The 15,435-nt window shown below is 50.5% G+C and overlaps 1 protein-coding gene and 1 long non-coding RNA gene across 2 annotated transcripts in view; one reads left to right on the forward strand and one right to left on the reverse strand.

Annotated features, from left to right (window-relative positions):
- The window catches only part of LOC133361321 (uncharacterized), a 329,555-nt gene that overhangs the window by 257,263 nt on the left and 56,857 nt on the right, over positions 1-15,435 (forward strand). The window lies entirely within an intron of this gene.
- DDA1 (DET1 and DDB1 associated 1) lies at positions 1,087-13,471 on the reverse strand. Its single transcript, XM_061578597.1, has 5 exons — positions 13,367-13,471; positions 12,960-13,040; positions 7,688-7,739; positions 6,397-6,458; positions 1,087-5,303 (listed from the first exon to the last, which is right to left on the reverse strand). The coding sequence occupies exons 1-5, from the start codon at positions 13,427-13,429 to the stop codon at positions 5,193-5,195; spliced, it is 369 nt and encodes a 122-aa protein (XP_061434581.1). The 5' UTR covers positions 13,430-13,471; the 3' UTR covers positions 1,087-5,192.

Below are 15,435 nucleotides of genomic sequence, written 5' to 3' on the forward strand. Positions count from 1 at the left end.
ACACGTGCCTTGTCGCTGCGCAGAGCCTCCGAAGGGGGCTAACAAACAACGCTAACTGCAGTTACAATGAGTTAGTCCCCATGGAGTGGGCACCTCCACTCGAAGCAACTGCAAATGAGCCAGGAAAATTCATTTCACGCGGTGTCCACCGCAGTTTTTGGAGAATTAATAAAGCGGCGATTCTTAAAAGCAAGGTGCACACCGCTTGGGAAGTCGACAGCCGAAAGAAGAGGCTGGCAGCCAGTCGCTCTACACGATAACGAGGATCGCCAGCTTGAGTCAAAATTCGTATCTTGTGAAAGATGTATGTAGGAGCCTTACTCCTGGGCACTTTACAACATTAAAAAAATTTACACAAGATGGTAGTCGTTAAGATGAAGAGTGTGGTTACGGTGACAGAAGATGCAGTTGGGCTATGTTTAGGGGTTTTGGGGTAGTGATAGTTACAGGGGTTGGGGTAGAGATCGGGGTACGGTTAGAGGGAGTGACAAGGATTGGGGTTGTCCTAAATGTAGCTGGGGGCAGGGAGAAGAGGTGGGGGTTGAATTTCGATTTAAAGTTTTCGTGACTGCAGGGATTCATCTTCTTGGTTCTTTCGATAAAGTCACGTAGAATGGAAATAATAAAATAATTCTCACGACGTTTTGGCCACAACGCAAGCAGCCGTCCTCAGGTGAAGACCAGATCTGGTCTTCACCTGAGGACGGCTGCTTGCGTTGTGGCCGAACGTCGTGAGAATTATTTTATTATGTTTTATTTTATTATTTCCATTCTACGTGACTTTACCGAAAGAACCAAGAAGAGGTGGGGGTTGGTTTAAGGGAAGAGAAGCAGGATGTGCTCCGACCCATATCGGTCTGGCCACGCTTTTATCACGCCGGCTTGGGCGCATTGTCGATGAGGCAACCCATGAACTGTTCAGATATCACTCGCCACCGATGTTTAGCCGTGGACAGAAATCAAACTCGAGTTGCTCTCTCCACCCCACATTAACCCGGCCAAAATGTTCGGTCGAATTAAAAGTTTTTAGTAATTGTGTAAAAAAAAAGAACGCAGGTAACAAAAAAAAATGCCGACCGAGTCAAATTCGAATTGGGCCAGACTTTTATTTACATATAAAAAAAACTACAGCAGCTGAATTCTCAAAAGAATGCACAAGTGGGCACGAGGAAGTGATGAGTTTACCATCGTCTGAAGGCAATTGCGTTGGGGAAACGCGTGCGGTCGAGTACTGGCTACAGTTTCTTCTTCCTCTGCTGCCAGACACCACCTTTGGAGCTTCAGGAAACAGCCGGCGGTGGCTCAACCCAAGAGGATCGAGACCCCTGGGATGGCTTTGGTTTTAATTTGTGTGCCTCTGTTCATTCGGCCGCGAACCCAATTAGAACATCTTTTTTTTTCATAAACACCGAGGTTAAATACGATTCTTTTTCTAGGAATTTAGCGGCGGACAATTTAAATACGAAATATTAGGCGACCTTCTAGCACAGACAGTGAGCAATCGGCAAATAATCCGGTGGGAGGACAGCAGTAGTCCATTGTACATGTCACATCATAGATATCTATCGATAATCCTGACTGGCTGGCACAAGTAAATTTTTATTGTTTCATAGGGCTTGAAAGTGAACATTTGACAAATATAGTCGTGTCTGCGCTCAACCCAATAAAAATTCGAAAGCCAACATTTTTTTTATTTCAGGCTAACAAATTTTGGGTCAAAATGTGAAGTTTAGTTTTTGAAGCTATGACGGTGAACGGTTGTACCCGCAGAGTTTTTAAAGGGTGCTAAATACAAATGACATTTTAAAAAAATCTGAACACCCAAATTATTTGTATTCAAGACCCTTCAAATTTTGGACCAGGTATATATAAAAAAAAAAATTGTATTTTAAACAATCCTCAAAAGGTTCTCAAGGGTATCGAGTCCGAATATAAAATCGAGATTTTTTCTGCAACCAAAATTTTCCTCGCCCTTTTTTTTTTAGCATGTAACTTTAAAGACGATAAAAACAACGAGCAATGCGCGCTACCGGTCACCCAGTCAATACAAATGTCCAACTTTTACATCGCCCAAGAAACGCAGACGTGGCAATCGCCGCTGCCCGTCGAGTCGTCCCCTACTGTCGGGCCTACAAACGACGTCACCGCTCGTTAACATCCAATTTCTACTGCAAAAACCGAGCCGCGCTGGGGCCATGCCAAACCAGTCCCCTGGTGCTGTCCAGGTTATGGAACTCGATGCAACGCGTCTGCACGAGATGCCGTGTCGACGGTGCACGCAACGAGCAAGGCGGGGCATGCGTGGGGGCGACACGGTGACCCTGTGTTTAAGTCGAATTGACGCATTAGCCTGACGCCTGGCCCTTGTCTTGCGAGGCCAGTGCAGTGATTTGATTGCGGCACAGCAAAACAGCCAGCGGGGAAAAACCAATTCACGCTCGGCTGGCTTGGCTCGGATGCGTCGGTGGAAAACGGACATCGAGAGGTCCAAATGCACGTCACACGTGAATTGTCAATCCACAGTGAACTTTGTTATCACGGGGTAGAGCCATTGGCACTGCAGAAATACCTTAAGCAAAACGAAGGGTACACATCCCTCCATCCTTCCGTACACTGCTTATACCACAAATAAAAAAAAAAACATTTCATTTGCACACTCTCATCCACTCTCACCACCCTATCCTTTACCCCCACCCAACAAATAATTAATCGATACGTTTGATCTCGGCGTCATATATAACGTGTTCAGACAAGCACGAGGAACCACAAGATGAGCTTGACGGTGACCAGCTGTTGCAGTAAAAATCCCATTTCCTCCTCCGCAAAAAAAAAACAATTCTATCCGGTCTCCACATCATGACGATGAGGCAGTGACAGGTTTTAGCTTCAAGGATTTGTTTCCCATAGCAGGAGGCTTAGCGATCTTGGTGATAATCAACGCAACGCGTGAAATGACTCGGCGCACGCACACACGGGAGTGTTTCACTTTTGGTAAACATCCCACAAAATTAGCAAAGGGATCATCATTGCAAGAACAAACCAAGACCCCCCCTCACCTCCCCTGCACGTCGGACCATTCATGCCAGTTGCGTTTCAAGTGCCGCCGAGAGATGCCGCTAGTCGTTTTTTATGAAATGTTACCGTTTGAATATAGCGGGAGAACGTTCAACTTGACACTCCCACGATGACTTAAATAAAATGAACCCCAAAGAGGAATAATTACTTTGCCGCGCAGTCCGTTCGGGGTAGAATTATTTTAACAGGATGCAAAACAGCAAACCCGCTGTACTAAGCGCTCCGGTTGTGGTTGGAAACCAGGCGAACAAGCTGCGCATTAGTTGACAGCTCCACATGGGGGGGGCGAAAATCTACAGTAAATGGAATGAAACTGATTTGCATGCTTCTATTTGCAAATTTACACGGCAGAATTACAAAACCAAATGGCATCAATTTAATTGGGCTAGCAGGGGACAGGGTTAAGGTACGGGGCCTACTTTTATTTACTAGCAGCAGCTGCTTTAGTGCGAAAGAAACTTCCTACGGGTAGCAACCTCCCCCCCCCCCCACCACCCCTCGTTTGAAAGAGGAGCGAGCGAGTGACCGAGTCAGGGGCAGGTGTCCCCCATAGCGTTCTCTTAACTCTTTTAAACTTGCTTGACAGGCAATGCGACACCCCGAGTGCATCTCCTGCAGCACCTACCGACGTCGGGTGATCGTCAGAGAGACAGGCAGCCAAGACGTGCGCGTGGCCCTGATGCTCGGTGGCGAGCGCGAGAAACAGTAATTTTCTTTCACCACTGCCAGAGGAAAGGGGCACCCACCCCGCCCGCTAGACTGAGCTCTAAAGAGCCACTCGAGTGGTCGTTTTCACCTTGGTCTTCTTACACGCTGAACAAACACACGCGTCGTCCAAGAGGTGGGAGTAACCCACACTTTACCCCCACCGCACACGACCTGCAGACCAACTGTGGCGATCTCGAGTAATAACTGCTGGCTGGACAGAGGCACAGGGGAGGAGGGGCGTTTCGTGAACTTGCACCGGTGGGAGAACGAACCCGGTGACCAACAGACCGCACGCAGGCCCAGCGTGCCGACCCCGAGTCAAACACGCCGAAGCAAAAATGTTCACGGGTGACGTTTTAAAAGTGACGCGTCCACGGGGCTTGTGGGCAACACTGTGCTGCTCACTGGGAGCATCGGTGAGGGGGGAGACTTGGGGACGGGGGGGCACGAGGGGGGAGGGGAGGACGATGACAAAAAGATCACGAGGTCCGAGACAACGCAAAACGCAAACGTCCGCAGGAAGCGTTACGCGCCGAACTAAAAACAAAAAGTAAATAGACGTACGGACAGACGGGTGGCAGACGTACAAAAGACGAAAACGACAAAAAAATAATATACACGTATATATAACAAAACGTCGTTAGAAGGGTCGTTTGTGAGATGAGTGCGAGCGTGTTCTTTTTAGGAAAATTCCATCGTCAATTGTAGTTGTGCTCCATTTGTACCCAAGATTGAGTCGAGTGGGTGAGTGATTCGAGTGGACGGGTGGGTGGGTGGATGAGTGGGTGGGTGAGTGGGTTACCATTATCAAGAACCACCCCTCATGTTGGCAAGCGGGTGAGTGGGTGACTGAGTGAACGGGATGGTTAAGTGGGTGCGTTGGAGCGAGTGGGATACCATTGCTAAGAGACAACTGACCCCGTGTAAGTGGGCGAGTGGGTTGGTGGGCAAGTGAATGAATCAAAGACCCCACACCAGTGGTTCAATGGGCGATTGAGCGTCCGTGGTGTGGGACGGCGAATCTCCATTCGACTGCAAGTATACACGGGTGAGTGAATGAACAGGTGCGCACGTCAGCGCGGGTAACGCAGAGGCAAGTGGGCGAGCGATCGTGGGTACGTGCATTTGAGTCGGCGAGCGTGTGTGTGTGTGCTTGCGGGCGCAACGAGCGAACGAGAGCATTCGTTCTGGCCAAAGCACAGCGGGGGTGGGCCCCGCTGAGCCTCGGAGCGGGTTCCGCTCCCGCCGCCCGGACACGCGAGATCGCCGGGGGTGGTGGTGAGGTGGGGGGTGGTGGTGACGGTGAACAAAGGGGGTGGGGCGAGCGAACCACCGACAAAACCGGCCGCACGGCCGACCGAGTAGCCACCCCCGAATCGGACGAGCGTCACCGCGGGAGGCGGCTCTTCTTAAGTGTCCTCGTTCATGTCTTCGCTGTCGTGCCGCGGCATCTTCTGCGGCGGTGCTGCGCCCTCGCCCTCCGCGTCCATCTGCCCTTGGTCGCGCTTCTTGCCCGAGCTCTGGTGGGTAGCGAAGAAGAGGCGTTACGCGACGCTCTACAAGAACATAATTGACACTATTGGAACCTCATTTGCCAGTAAAAAATATGATAATTGGTTTTTTACCCTTCTATCTGGCAACAAAACTGACACCTTATTTACAACGAGTCATGTTTGCATAGACCGCAATATCTGCAGTCATAATGCCTTTTGGCATCATCTGGTCCAACCCATGTGAGACTAGGCTCTAAGGAAAGCGGTCTCGGGTGTGGACCAATCAACTTCAAGGACAGTGCACATTATCAGAGTTATGTTTTTTGTTTGCATTATGGCTGCAGGTATTGCGGTCTATGCAAACATGACTCCTTGTAAAAAAGGTGTCAGTTTTGTTGCCAGATAGAAGGGTAAAACACCAATTATCAAGAACATAATTTTAAACATTATACAATCCATAACAGGTTTTTTGGGTTAGATCGCGTAAACATGTGTCGTTAAACCCGCCACCACCCGAAACACAGCCAATTAATCTTAATTTTGGAGCTTTCGTGACTGCAGGAATTATTCTTTGGTTTTTTCGGTAAAGTCACGTATAAAAATTATTTTATTTTTATACGTGACTTTACCGGAAAAAACCAAAGAACACAGCCAATTAGTAAGGTTTGTCACGTAAACCAGACGTGCCAATTCGTTTCGCCAGTAATTACAACTAGCATCGTCAGGCAACAACCAGGGTTGTGGGGAAATCTTCCTGTTTCGGTCTTAGAGGGATAATTGTCACTTGTGAGCCAAATAGGCGCGAAGACCGGGGGTGGGGGAGGGTAATGGATGCATATAAATGACAGTGGATATCCATTAACGACTGGGTTACTCATAGGGTAATCAACATACATCATGTGCATGCACAACGTGCGTGAACGATGCACATACATTACGCATGTCAATCGTCACGGTAACATGCACGAATTTCACGAAATGGACATGTGGCGGCTGTATCTGTCACTGAGCGTCACGGGGGGCAGTTCCGTCTGTCCCAGCTCGCCGTCGGTGAGTTTCTCTCCTTTCCTGTCGTTTATCCGAATATAGCGCGGCACGCACCGGGCGGTAGGGAGCTCACCCGCTTGTCCAACCGCTGGTTAAGATAGCGGAGGAGGATGTTCGTCTTCTCTGTGATGATGACTGCGAAAACAACCACAGCGCACAATGTGAACGGCGGGCATGGTGGAACCGCACGGACCGCGTCGCCTCCGCAAGCATCCAAGGCCTCCCTTGTCAAGATGAGAGGCTGCGCTGTCCGGGGACTTGTCTGGTTAGGACTCATCGTCAGGCCGCTGCCGAACGACTGAACGACAGCAGCAGTGAGGGGCGGCAAACACGGCTGTGTCTTCCATGTTAAAGGTTTTTTTGGGTTCGATCGCGTAAATAGATGTGTCGCTAAACCCGCTACCACCTGACACAGCCTATTAGTAAAGGTTGTCACGTAAACAGAACACGCCAATTTGTTACGAGTACAGCACGCCGGTGTGTTTATATATTTACGTGATATAATCCAAGAAACCTGTATTATGGATAATATTAGTCGCGAAAGCCTTCGTGTTAAACGGCTGTGTCTGCTTCACAGAGGACGTTAAATATCCCAGGACGTCATTTTAAAATGAGCAGGCCACTTGCACCGTCTTCACGGTACAAATTACTTATCTGGGGAAACGCAACGCGGCAACTTTGCCCCCTGCTGTCAGACGAATGCCCAACCGGTAGGCCAGTGCTGCGTTCCCGTTGTGCCGCACAGGGACAGCTGCTACCGGGCGTATCCTTGGCTAAACTGCAGCAGCGCATGGGAATGGTTGAGATGAGATGCAAGGTGCTTAGAGGCATACAAGCATGCGGCCCTATAAATACAAATCCTTATCCCCTTGTACCTACATGGGAAAGCTTTCTTCCCGAATCCTCATCTCGATAGCACATTCATCATCAGCCACAATCTGTTCAACGCGCAAGGCCTTCCCAAGCCGTCACCACCTCTCTCACGGTCTCGCGACGCAAAAATCCTCCGAGCAGCCCCTGCATACGAACCGGCTTCCATCGCTCCATCTCTGCAGCGGACGTCCCTCTCCCGCACGCTACTTCCTCTCTGGCCGCCACTTTATCGTCTGAGTATCGCCTCCTGCCCAAGCCCACATGCCCTTCCTTAAGAGTCAACACGATGCCCCGTAACTCACGTTTGTTCACCCAATCCTGCGCAATTCTAAGGTCAATTTCCACCTTCATTTGACGCGGCGGGTAAGCGGGCGTTGTCTGCGCAGACTCAAGCGCACCGAGGCTTCTTCATCGCCCCTCTAATAGACGACGGTGTAATGGGAGCTGCCGCGCGGAGGGGGGGGGGGGTGTAGTGTAAATGCACGTCTCACCCTGCTCCGAGGGGTACTCGCGCGTCGGCAGGTACACGGGCGGCCTGCGACTCTGCGACACCAAAGACAGAGACAAAGTTCCCCCGTGTAGCCTTAACAGACTGTTGGGGCAAGTGGTGTTAGCAAGCACTTATGAAGGCCGGCACTGTGGCACACGAGGGGTTGCGTGGCCAGCACCACACCCAACCGCTTTTGTCTCCCCAGTGGCGATGTTGACACTGCACCAGGTACTCATTTGAGGCAGAGTCGACCTAGGGGAGGCCCAGGACCGGTTCAGATAATCGTCACTGGTGTTGGCCGTGAGGGGGAATCGAACTCGGCTGCCAGGTTCGTAGTGCAGCGCGCTAACCGCGATACCACCGCTCCTCACGACATGCATACACACATGCGCGCGCGAAAAAATCTGAAGTATGGTCAAATAACACCCTACGACCTGCACGGCGTTGGAAGGTCTCTAATCCAGCAGTGGCTTGACAAAGGGCAGGACATGTACATGTGCAATAGCATCTGTAAGGCTATAACACCCCATACATTACAAAGAGTGGGAAATTGAGGCAGATAAGAGAGGGAGATTTCTGTGAAGCTGCTTCTGCGAGACTAAATTCTCAATGAAGTTGCAATGCTAAAATACTGCCTCCCACACACAGCAGTGAGACCCTTTTCCCCCTCTCTCTACACATCTCCGCTTGCAACAGCAGCAGCAGTAGCGGCCACTGCCTGAAAGTGAGAAAGTGAAAAAAAAAATCAATCACGACGTTTTAAAATTGTTTTAAAACAGTCTGCATCAGCAACAGGCCATGCTTTCCCACCTGATGACGGACGCTTGTGTTGCGCCTGAAACATCGTGATTTTTTTTATTTTATACCTACGTGACTTTACCGAAAGAACCAAAGAGTTGGGATTATTGCAGTCACGAAAGCTTCGAATCTAGATTGAGCAGAGAAAATAAACCCAGGATGGCAAGTGACATCACAATGCCACGCCACTCCAACCCACATCATCCGTGAACAACCGAGAGGCGAAACAGGGAGGGAAGACAAGAGACGGAGGGAGGCGATGGAAGGGAGGGGGATGCAGCGAGAGAGGAGAGTTGAGAAAGTGGAGGGACTGAGGTGGGCAGAGCCACCCCTGGCAGTTAAAAGCAAACGGCGTAATTGGGCGAAGAGAGAGGAGAACGCAGAGGGGGATGGGGGTGCGGAGAAGGTGCTGAGACAGGAGTGGATGGAGAAAATAATTAATATGGGAGAAGGGGTGGAGTCAGCAGAGTGTGAGTGTAAAGGGAGGAGTGGGTGGAAAGAGTAGAGATGGGGGAGCAGAGAGGTGAAAGAAGGGAAACAGAGAGGTGAAAGAGGGGGAGCAGAGAGGGAGCAGATAGGGTAGAGTGAAAGGCTCAGGAAGGGAGAGGCGATGACGAAAGTGGAGGAGAGTGAATCAGAGTTTGGAGATAGACGTCAGTCAAAAAAAAGCCTGAAGGGTGAATCGTTCGCTTTCGAGTAACCGAGGTATCCGAAATTGCGCCAAACGTGGGCGTTGATTGGTTCATCTAGATATGGACGAATAGGGAGCGAGGTTCAGATATTCAGTCTGTACAATGCAGATTTGTATACGGTAGATTCTCGATCAACCGCGTGCAGTTAATCCGCAAATTGGAAAAACCGCGCACTTAAGATTTTGACAAATTAATAACTCATGTATTTTCCCTTATGCCCAAATTAATAATCTAAAAACACCGATACATCTTCTTGGTTCTTTCGGTAAAGTCACGTAGAATGGAAATAATAAAATAATTAAATATAACATTATAAAATAATTCTCACGACGTTTCGGCCACAACGCAAGCAGCCGTCCTCAGGTGAAGACCAGGTCTGTCGGGGAGACAGCGTCTGAATGAAACAGCACCATGCTTGGAGCGTATATTTAAGCTGGGTTGGAAGGGGGGGAAGGGCGCCCTTCCCCCCCTTCCAACCCAGCTTCACCTGAGGACGGCTGCTTGCGTTGTGGCCGAAACGTCGTGAGTATTATTTTATTATGTTTTATTTTATTATTTTATACCCATTCTACGTGACTTTACCTAAAGAACCAATAAGATGAATCCCTGCGAAAGCTTTAAATCGAAATTTAACACTGATACAGTGTTACTCTTGGAAATGTGTATTACAAGTCACAGTGTTTAAAGTGAACAAATGTGTTCCGGTTAATTCGAAAGCCACGTGATCGCCTCTACAGTACAGTAGTTGCATATCTTTACAACAGTGGGCGGAGTTTGATTGATGTTGACTGACATGGCTCTGATATACACTTCGCGGGCAGTTTTCTTTGTCGGAGCAGGGAAGTGTTATTATATATATCACCGAGCACGCGCATCTATCTGTCGTTAGTATTCATTCTAAATCGAAAGAGTAACAATCAAAATCGTCAGCTGTGCTTCATTTCGAGTGATGTATCCGATCATTTATGTTGCGAGTTCTAATTTACGAAACCGTGCAATGGCAAAGAAACGGAAGTGTTATTTTAACTTTAAATCAGAACCTGGATATTATACATAATTTTCCAAAGCTGTTTAAATGAGAGCATGTTTTTGATTGGACTTTTGTAATAAAACAAGATCAATACATTCTTTACTACAAATTTTTGTTCAGTTAATTAACAAACTAAATTTTCTTAACTTAGACATAATGATCCGCGGTAAACAGATCTTTTTGGATTATCCGCGGTCCAACCTACCCATCATTGGCACGGATAATCGAGTCTACTTTCGTGTCTAAATAAGACTGCACCTCTAGACGCTGCACATAATCAGTAAGGACGTTTACTTTTCGTGAGAAAGAGGCAGTCAGTCATAGGCAGAACGCAAGGAGGAAGGCCCTTAACTGGGGTACAGAGTCCGAGTCTTTATGGTCTATTGCTCTCTCTGTGAGTCTCTGTGCAAGACCAACAGATCCAAACAACAAAACGTGAGTTTACATAGCACACAAACGCGACTAGATCTATCGACCTCCCACCTCATATAGATTTCTTCTCTCAAGAACAGTGGTTTCAAACTTGTCCCGTCAACCCTCAATGTTTGCGGACCACTTTGCGCCAATAACGTACTTTTCTCGATTAAAACTCCTCCAAAAGTGCCGTCAATTGTTACTTTGAAAGTCTTACAAAATATAGCAGCAAAATTACGTCTGCAAACACAGTTCCTGTGGCCCACTTCTAAAGCCCCGGACGGTCGGCCAAAATATCGTCTCCAACAGTTTGGGAACTACCACTGCTGACTTCAGAGCTCATTATAAGACAGATAAGATAAGACCCATTATATAGATTTATTTTTAATTTGGGTGAGATCGCGTAAATATAAATGTGTCGTTAAACCCGCCACCACCCGACACAGCCAATTAGTAAAGGTTTGTCACGTAAACAGAACGTGCCAATCACAAGTGACGTCATCACATCTATCCCTCTATTTAAGGAACGAAACAGGTGGATGCGTCCACAAATCTGGTTGTCGCCTGATGATGCCGGTTGCAATTACAGGCGAAACGTCGTACTTAGAATGTAAATGCTGTGGATTTGCTCTCCAACACACCGGCGTGCTCTACTAGTAACGAATTGGCACGTTCTGTTTACGTGACAAACCTTACCAATGGGCTGTGTCGGGTGGTGGCGGGTTTAACGACACATTTATATTGATGCGACTGTTGGCAATAGATAGACTGTAGGGTAAAGACTGTAGGCTATACAGATATAGGCCTGGCACACCGAGTCCACGGGGTAGTACTAGCTCTACGATACCCTGTGTATAGACTGCATTATGTATACTGCACAGACTGTTCAACATATATACTGTAGAGTTTATAGACTGTCTGAGGCCTTGCACACCATAGTATGTGTGTATAGACTACATTATGTATACTGCACAGCCTGTACCACATATATACTGTAGAGATTATGGACTGTCTGAGGCCTTGCACACCATATCCTGTGTGTGTATAGACTACATTATGTATACTGCACAGACTGTACAACATATATACTGTAGAGTTTATAGACTGTCTGAGGCCTTGCACACCATAGTATGTGTGTATAGACTACATTATGTATACTGCACAGACTGCACCACATATATACTGTAGAGTTTATAGACTGTCTGAGGCCTTGCACACCATAGTATGTGTGTGTAGACTACATTATGTATACTGCACAGACTGTACCACATATATACTGTAGAGATTATGGACTGTCTGAGGCCTTGCACACCCTATCCTGTGTGTGTAGACTACATTATGTATACTGCACAGACTGTACCACATATATACTGTAGAGTTTATAGACTGTCTGAGGCCTTGCACACTGTATCCTGTGTGTATAGACTACATTATGTATACTGCACAGCCTGTACCACATATATACTGTAGATATTATAGACTGTCTGAGGCCTTGTACACCGTATCCTGTGTGTAGACTACATTATGTATACTGCACAGCCTGTACCACATATATACTGTATAGATTATAGACTGTCTGAGGCCTTGCACACCATAGTATGTGTGTATAGACTACATTATGTATACTGCACAGACTGTACCACGTATATACTGTATAGATTATAGACTGTCTGAGGCCTTGCACACTGTATCCTGTGTGTATAGACTACATTATGTATACTGCACAGACTGTACCACATATATACTGTAGATATTATAGACTGTCTCACCGAGGCCTTGCACACCATAGTATGTGTGTGTATAGACTACATTATGTATACTGCACAGACTGTACCACATATATACTGCAGAGTTTATAGACTGTTTCACCGAGGCCTGGTACAACATTTCCTGTGTGTGTGTAGACTACATTATGTATACTGCACAGACTGTACCACATATATACTGTAGAGTTTATAGACTGTCTGAGGCCTTGCACACCATAGTATGTGTGTATAGACCACATTATGTATACTGCAGACTGTACCACATATATACTGTATACATTATAGACTGTCTGAGGCCTTGCACACCCTATCCTGTGTGTAGACTACATTATGTATACTGCACAGACTGTACCACATACTGTAGAGTTTATAGACTGTCTGAGGCCTTGCACACCATAGTATGTGTGTAGACTACATTATGTATACTGCACAGCCTGTACCACATATATACTGTAGATATTATAGACTGTCTCACCGAGGCCTTGCACACCATAGTATGTGTGTATAGACTACATTATGTATACTGCACAGACTGTACCACATATATACTGTAGAGTTTATAGACTGTCTCACCGAGGCCTTGCACACCGAGTCCGCGGGGTATCGGCTGAAGTTGTTCTCGTCGTACACGGGAAGACCCTTAAGGAAGTCCGCCTGGTGGAGAAGAGACACAGAGACACGCACACACAGAGAGAGACACACACTCGTGAAACACAACCCACCTCGTTCATCAACTACCCCCAACTCACCCCACCTCCTCGCTTAACGAGGGGTGCGGTGGGGCAACGTGGAAAGCCGCGTTGCTGCTGCTGCTACCGCACGGGCCTCGCTGTGGCCTCGCTGAGGCCTGCGGGCCCCGCTGAGGCCTCACTGGGGCCCCGCTGAGGCCCCGCTGAGGCCTCACTGGGGCCCCGCTGGGGCCTCGCTGAGGCCGCCCCGGGGCCCGCGGGCTTCGTGAGGCGCGTCTCGCCACCACCCACCATGTCGCCTCGCCGCCTCCTGCGGGCCCCGCGCAACGCCTTGTGGGAGCGGAAGTGCGTCATTCGTCACACACCCCCCCTCCCTCTTCTGGTACGAACGAAACCCCGCCCCCCTCCCATTCAAACCCCCCCCCCCCCACTCAGTCCCCCCCCCCCACTCAGTCCCCCCCCACGCAATCCCCCCCCCCCCACTCGATTCCAATCCCCTCTAAACCAACACCCACTCAACCCCCCCCACTAAACTCACACCCCTGAACCCCCCCCCCACTAAACTCACACCCCTGAACCCCCCCCACTAACCCCCCCCCCACACTCACACCGCTGACCCCCCCCCCACTAACCCCCCCACTAAACTCACACCCCTGAACCCCCCCCCCACTAAACTCACACCCCTGAACCCCCCCCCACTAACCCCCCTCCCCACACTCACACCGCTGACCCCCCCCCCACTAACCCCCCCCACTAAACTCACACCCCTGAACCCCCCCCCCCCACTAACCCCCCCCCACTAAACTCACACCTCTGAACCCCCCCCCCCCCCACTAAACTCACACCCCTGAACCCCCCACACTAACCCCCCCCACTAAACTCACACCGCTGACCCCCCCCCCCCACTAACCCCCCCACTAAACTCACACCCCTGAACCCCCTCCCACTAACCCCCCCCCCACACTCACACCGCTGACCCCCCCCCCCCACTAACCCCCCCACTAAACTCACACCCCTGAACCCCCCCCACTAACCCCCCCCCACACTCACAACCGCTGACCCCCCCCCCCCACTAACCCCCCCACTAAACTCACACCCCTGAACCCCCCCCCACTAACCCCCCCCCCCCCACTAAACTCACACCGCTGACCCCCCCACTAACCCCCCCCCCACTAACCCCCCCCACTAAACTCACACCGCTGACCCGCCCACTAACCCCCCCCACTAACCCCCCCCACTAAACTCACACCGCTGACCCCCCCACTAACCCCCCCCCCCCCCCCACTAACCCCCCCCACTAACCTTCCCCCACTAAACTCACACCGCTGACCCCCCCACTAACCCCCCACCGAACCCACACCCACTAACCCCCCCACTAAACTCACACCCCTGAACCCCCCCCCCACTAACCCCCCCCCCCACTAAACTCACACCGCTGAACCCCCCCCACTAACCCCCCCCCACTAAACTCACACCGCTGACCCCCCCACTAACCCCCCCCACTACCCCCCCCCCCACTAAACTCACACCGCTGACCCGCCCACTAACCCCCCCCCCCACTAAACCCCCCCCCCACTAAACTCACACCGCTGACCCCCCCCCCACTAACCCCCCACCGAACCCACACCCACTAACCCCCCCACTAAACTCACACCCCTGAACCCCCCCCACTAACCCCCCCCCCACTAACTCACACCCTGACCCCCCCACTAACCCCCCCCCCACTAACCCCCCCACTAAACTCACACCGCTGACCCGCCCACTAACCCCCCCCACTAACCCCCCCCACTAAACTCACACCGCTGACCCCCCCACTAACCCCCCCCCCCCCCCCACTAACCCCCCCCACTAACCTTCCCCCACTAAACTCACACCGCTGACCCCCCCACTAACCCCCCACCGAACCCACACCCACTAACCCCCCCACTAAACTCACACCCCTGAACCCCCCCCCCACATAACCCCCCCCCCCACTAAACTCACACCGCTGAACCCCCCCACTAACCCCCCCCCACTAAACTCACACCGCTGACCCCCCCACTAACCCCCCCCACTAACCCCCCCCCCCACTAAACTCACACGCGCTGACCCGCCCACATAACCCCCCCCCCCACTAACCCCCCCCCCACTAAACTCACACCGCTGACCCCCCCCCACTAACCCCCCACCGAACCCACACCCACTAACCCCCCCACTAAACTCACACCCCTGAACCCCCCCCACCTAACCCCCCCCCAAACTAAACTCACACCGCTGACCCGCCCACTAACCACCCCCCACTAACCCCCCCACTAAACTCACAACCGCTGACACCCCCCCCACTAAACCCCCCACCGAGCCCACACCCACTAACCCCGCCC

The sequence above is a fragment of the Lethenteron reissneri genome, chromosome 1 (genome assembly GCF_015708825.2).
Source record: "Lethenteron reissneri isolate LAM-NWPU_2019-01 chromosome 1, ASM1570882v1, whole genome shotgun sequence".
NCBI lineage: Eukaryota > Metazoa > Chordata > Hyperoartia > Petromyzontiformes > Petromyzontidae > Lethenteron > Lethenteron reissneri.